The sequence below is a fragment of the Macrobrachium rosenbergii genome, chromosome 37, assembly GCF_040412425.1.
Source record: "Macrobrachium rosenbergii isolate ZJJX-2024 chromosome 37, ASM4041242v1, whole genome shotgun sequence".
Taxonomy (NCBI): Eukaryota; Metazoa; Arthropoda; class Malacostraca; order Decapoda; family Palaemonidae; genus Macrobrachium; species Macrobrachium rosenbergii.
The window spans coordinates 40,608,769-40,614,838 of NC_089777.1; the positions used below are offsets into that span (position 1 = coordinate 40,608,769).

General features: G+C 35.5%; 1 protein-coding gene across 1 annotated transcript; it reads right to left on the reverse strand.

Annotated features, from left to right (window-relative positions):
• Positions 1 to 310: 310 nt before the first annotated feature.
• LOC136825524 (neurogenic differentiation factor 4-like) lies at positions 311 to 4,013 on the reverse strand. Its single transcript, XM_067082098.1, has 2 exons — positions 3,953 to 4,013; positions 311 to 3,696 (listed from the first exon to the last, which is right to left on the reverse strand). The coding sequence occupies exon 2, from the start codon at positions 3,550 to 3,552 to the stop codon at positions 2,824 to 2,826; it is 729 nt and encodes a 242-aa protein (XP_066938199.1). The 5' UTR covers positions 3,553 to 3,696; positions 3,953 to 4,013; the 3' UTR covers positions 311 to 2,823.
• Positions 4,014 to 6,070: the final 2,057 nt, after the last annotated feature.

Genomic DNA, 6,070 nt, shown 5'->3' on the forward strand with positions numbered 1-6,070 from the left:
AAATAATACTCCACTGATGGGGAATTATATAGTGAAACAAATACCAAGATCCGCAAACTTTGTTTAATCTCCATACTTGTTATACCACATAGGAAAAATGGCAGTATTTCGAAAGCTCAACCGTTGAAACTGAGAGAGAGAGAGAGAGAGAGAGAGAGAGAGAGAGAGAGAGAGAGAGAGAGAGAGAGAGAGAGAGAGAGAGAGAGAGAGAGAGAAAACGGATAATGTTCTTGAATATATTTTGCCAAAGATGACATTTGAAATAAATCTTAGTAACTCACTCTTTATCAAAGTTATGGTAAAGGAAAAATCATTTAAAAAATATTCAATCCCCGCAGTTTATTGCATTCTTCATAGTAATAAACGTCCAGCTCTTCAAGGAGGACGAATTCGTCCTCGCATAATGTAAACTTTATCTAAGAACAGCTAGAAGGTAAAATTGACACTGCAATCCGTACATACTATAGTGAATGTAAACTAAGTTATACTCATATAAACAGGAATGAGGAAAAGAAATGTGTGCATAAAAATAATAAACATGAACGCGTACAGACAGGATTTTTTCCATCGTTTCGAATTATTATCATTATTATCATTGATTGGCAGGAGACTCCTCTTTTAAACATATTGCAAATTATCCGCTGAGTATAATTTGTAGCAAGTCTTTTCAACCTTCCTAACTACTATTTCTCGTCGTTACTTCGGTCTGCAAGTCGCTATCCAGTATTCATTTCTTCACTGTCAGAAAAGGATACGAGGAATTCCAGGTACAAAAATTACAGGCAATACTCTTCAGAGGCAATATTGCCTGTAATTTTCCAGTTGACTTTTTGACCACAAAAGTTACTTGCATCCTTCTGAGACAATGAAGAAATGAATATTGGACAGTATCTATTTGCAAAACATCTTTCGCAGGATAAAATGTCACTACGGAAAAATAGGGGAAAAGAGCAAGTAGATTAACAAATATTCAACAAATAAATAAAACTAAACTTGTAACGAAGAAGCCAAGAAAAATCCAAATTAAAAAGCCGATAAAGATGATTAGCGATCATGACTAACAAAACCGATGTTTTGCCTAACTCCTTAAGAATGCATGCTCATTATGAATAATAATAATAATCATCATCATCATCCTCATCATCATCATCGTCATCATCTTCATAACAATAGGTTTCATTAAAAATAATGGCTGCATGAGCATAGCAGACTTTTGAAGTGAAATTTCTTTTCTCTGGGATGCTAATTATTCACCACACTCATGGTATTCACAATTAGTGTGGAAACATTCAGAAAGTACACAAGGTCACGAAGGTCATTGATGTTATGTCCTTCCACAGACGGACATGGTAGCGTAACTAAGGCGGGGGAGAGGTATCCGGCCGGGGCCTAAATTCCCGAGATGTATGCTATTATTACTCCAGCTCGGGTTTTTTTTTTTTTCCAAGCCCCTACGTTAGGTTAAGTTAGGTTAAGTTGGGATAAATGTCTCTATGCAATTTGGGTGTGGGAAACATAATGAGGTTATTTTCAAGAGAATTCTATGGTTAGTTTTTTAAGGTATGGCGTCCTGCTTTTTTCAGGGAAAGGTTCCGATACATGGTTACATCTCCAGAAAATGCATCCCGGGCGGTACGGTCGGTCGGGTGGGGGGTTGGGGGGACCCTGGCATCTTTTGAACAGGTCTGGTCTGGCATAATTCTAGATTTTCTAGCATATTTCGTCTGCTCGGAACACTGAACAGCGATTTATCGACTCTGCTGTTGGACAGTAAGCGGTTTTTGACAACGACAACCCAGGTTTCTGTCTCCTCTTGGGTCGCAAGCGCTCGTCTTCTCTCTTCCGGCCACGTTGACCGTTAGAACTATTGTCTTCTCTCTCTCTCTCTCTCTCTCTCTCTCTCTCTCTCTCTCTCTCTCTCTCTCTCTCTGTCTGTCTGGCGCCGGTAATGGGGTGGCACTTTCAGAGTCCGCCCCCGGCGCCATTAACTAACGCTAGTTCCGCCAATGGTAGCATGTAAGGTTTAAGCCTCAAGGTACACTGGATTAATGATGCTGCTTTAGATTAAGCTGGTCATGCACCAGCACTGTCTCCTATCGCTCTTGGAGCAGCCTGCATAGGATTAATGATAGACCATGAACCTATTTATTTGGGCGTGCCATATAGAAAAGTGCCCAGAGTAGCATCTTGTCAATTTTTGCTGTTAACTGACACTTCTTTTTTCCATTAAAGCTGTTTAAATGAAGGTCTCCTTAATAATAATAAAAATAATAATAATAATAATAATAATAATAATAATAATAATAATAATAATAATAATAATAATAATAATAATAATAATATGATAACCCTGAGGTAACAAGTAAACAATAAGTAATAAGTAGTTATTAATATCTAATATTTTCAACTTTTTTGCAGTGACATGTTTGGCCTAATCTAGGCCAATCAAACCAATACTTATGAGTGTTTAGCAAATAATCATATCACATTCTTAAATACAAATCAGAGACTATTAAACAACACATTCACGGCATAAGACTACGCATGCAGGCTTGTTATCTGAATGTACTCTTATATCTTATAAAAGTCATTATAAATGGGATGACTTCTTTCTAACCTTGGACTACGATAACTCTTTTAGTGGGTTTCAATACTTCAATCTAATTGCTTTGGTCAACATCCAGTGACTTTTAACACGGAATCAAGTATCAAAATTACCACCAATTCACGGTGCCACCTAGCACACGATTCAGGTGGCACTCAGGCAGCTAAACTGTCCCTCTGAGTTTGCAACGTCTTTCAAGCGTCACTGGAATCACCAACTCAGGTGATCATAGACACCTGATCTCTCTCTAGCAAGCACAGATCAGCAGCGTCTCCTTCAGATCTCGCTGACTCATAAGAAACGGCCTCGAGGTCATTTTGTGCCTTTCCGTGGTCCGTGTCCCGGGACAAGAATGCCACAAGTTCGGGATCACCTGAGCTCTGATAATTCGCACCGGAAGTGGCTTGAAGGTAAGTTTCGCATCCGTTCAGGTCATGCAGGTTTTTCTCAAAGTGAGAAGAGATTTTCCAAGGGTAGGAAATGTTTGTAGCAGAGGAAGAAGATGAACTGGAGAAGTTTAATGAAGAAAAATGGTCGTCAAGCCGGTAGTAGCCATTTAAGGTTTCCAGAAGAGACCTAATATAGGCCGATGCCAGTTTCAAAGTAGATATTTTAGTCAAGTCCGAAGACTGACGTCGACAGTGCATCCAACAGGGAAGTACACCTCGGAGGTTCTCGAAGGCCGTGTTGATCTGACGCATGCGGTGCCTCTCTCTGGCGTTGGCGGTTTTCCTGCGGTACCTGGAAAGCGGTAAGTGGCGTGGCTTGATCTTAACACTTTCTTGAAAAAACCACTCGTTGTCACTGCATCTCCCACGCTTCATAGTTCTCGGTCTCAAGTAGTACTTCACTGTGCCTGTGTCACTATTAGCACTGGCGCAATCTTCGTCATTGTCGCAACTGGTAATCTCACCCTCGCCTTTCTCAACGTTTCCAGAATTCGCCATATCTCACATAACTTTCAAGGAATTCAACCGAACAGCTGTGACCAAGTTTCCTAATTTACAGTTGCACTATTGAGATATTGCTGAATGGAAATTTTATCCTTGGTTTCAGAAGAGGGACGAAGCAAGAATTCCACAGTTCAACTTCTGGAAAGGACAAACAAGAAGATTGGCAGTACACCTTATGCTAAATTCTATTTCACTATTGCCAACAGAACCTAAAAGCGGAACATTTACTTCGCACAAAACGTTTGAATAATGACAAATTCCACTGTTCATCTTCGTGACAGTAAAAAAGGCAAATATTTGTTTTACAATGAATTTTTCGTTTATCAAATAAATACAAGTAACATAAAGACGATTATCATCCGGAGTGCCTCACAGAACCGAATGGAACTCTTACTTGAGAGCGTGGAAGTAAGCCGCCTTCATCGTGCGGTGGCCTTCAGTCAACTGGGTCTTCTCGACTTGCACTTCCAGGCTTCCAGCATCCAGGCCATCTCGACGTGTACCCAGACCGAGGGGGCCATCCACAATGCCAAACATGGTAAGAAATTTCACTTTTGCCTTTCTCTGCCCTTTTTAGCGCGCGGACTTATATACCTCTAACTTATATGGATGTATCGTCACAAGAATACATTTTGTTTTAATTTCGCGTGAAGTAATCAAGTACCAAATATTCAAGAATAGCAAAGAGTGCGAAAGGTCACTCAGCCTCGAGTGCTAAGGAATGTAAGCCGGTCATTTAAATGCGCATGCGTTGGTTCGTTTATATGTTTACGATGCAATTGTATATGAATTTACCGTTGGAGGGAACTAGACAATGGACAGTAAAGAAATCTGCAAAGAATACAGTTTTTATCTTTATTCGCTGGCATCTAATTTCTCATCTGCAAAGATCCTATGAATTTACACACACACACACACACACATACATATATATATATTTATATATATGTATATGTATATATATATATATATATATATATATATATATATATATATATACAGTATATATATATATATATATATATATATATATATATATATATATATGTATATATACATTATATATATACATACATATATGCATATATATGTATGTATAAATATCCATATATATATATATATATATATATATATATATATATATATATATATATGGATATTTATACATACATATATATACATACATATATATATATACATATTTATACATACATATATATACATATACAGGGTGCGGCATAAGTAACGCCCTTTGTTTAAGTGGAACAAAATTAAAGCCTTTTTGATTATCCTTTATTTTTTCGAACATGAATACATTGCCACAGGTTAATAGATTAATATAATGTATTAACAAAATTAATATGATGCTTATTCGGTTTAATAATGTTCAATACAAATGATATTTCGGCTTTGCACCCTTGGGATGTTAAATTCAGCTGATAACAATCTTGCGGTTTCAGCACCATTTTTATTGTTTTGATAGTACAATCGAATTGCTTTTACTCTCTGTGCCTTTGTTAATCTCATGGTTGTATAAAATATCTGAAAAAATGAAGATTTAGCAAATTAATTAAAGAAAAAATAATAAAGAAAATATAACATTATAAGATATAAAATTATATTATATTAAAAAGGGCGCTACTTATGCCGCATTATTAAACCGAATAAGCATTATATTAATTTTGTTAATATATTATATTAATCTATTAACCTGGACTATTTAAAGGCAGGTTTATATTCATGTTTGATAAAAATAAAGATAATCAAAAGGGCTTTAATTTTACTCCACTTAAACAACATGTCCACAGACATCTGGAAAGAATTACATTAGAAAATGAAATGCAAAACACAATAATGAAAAGTGTAAAATGCAACGTAACATAACAAAATAATAATATATGAATATTCATATTAAATCCCACACCAGTTCAAAAGTTATATTATATATATATATATATATATATATATATATATATATATATATATATACATAACGCCCGAGATATGATATATATATATGAGGAATCAAATATATATATATCATCTTCGCTTCCAAAAATTCTCTCTTTTCATCACACCTTTTTAAAATATAGTATCATAAAAATTCTTTATATATTATATGAAATATATATGTGTCCTTTAATATATATATATATATATATATATATATATATATATATATATATATATATATATATATATATATATATATATATATATATACTGTATATACATACACATATATCCCCATAGTCACGAGTTTATGAAATAGACTTTACTAGCACGACGATTAGTGCTCGACATCCCGCCGAGGACGGAGCAATAACGACTTCCTCAAAACTGTTTATTAGTCGACTCGAGCGGGTGTAGCAGCCTTACCCTAAAATATTTCCTAAACATCTCTATGGCGACATTTAGAAAAAAAATATTTCAACTCTCGTTATAAAGATATGCACATACACCTGATTATGGAGACAGCTACTCCGAAACCGGTAGTCATAACTGAATAAAG

Coding starts and splice junctions, on each gene's coding strand:
- LOC136825524 (XM_067082098.1), bottom strand. CDS start 3,552: ATGGCGAATTCTGGAAACGTTGAGAAAGGCGAGGGTGAGATTACCAGT.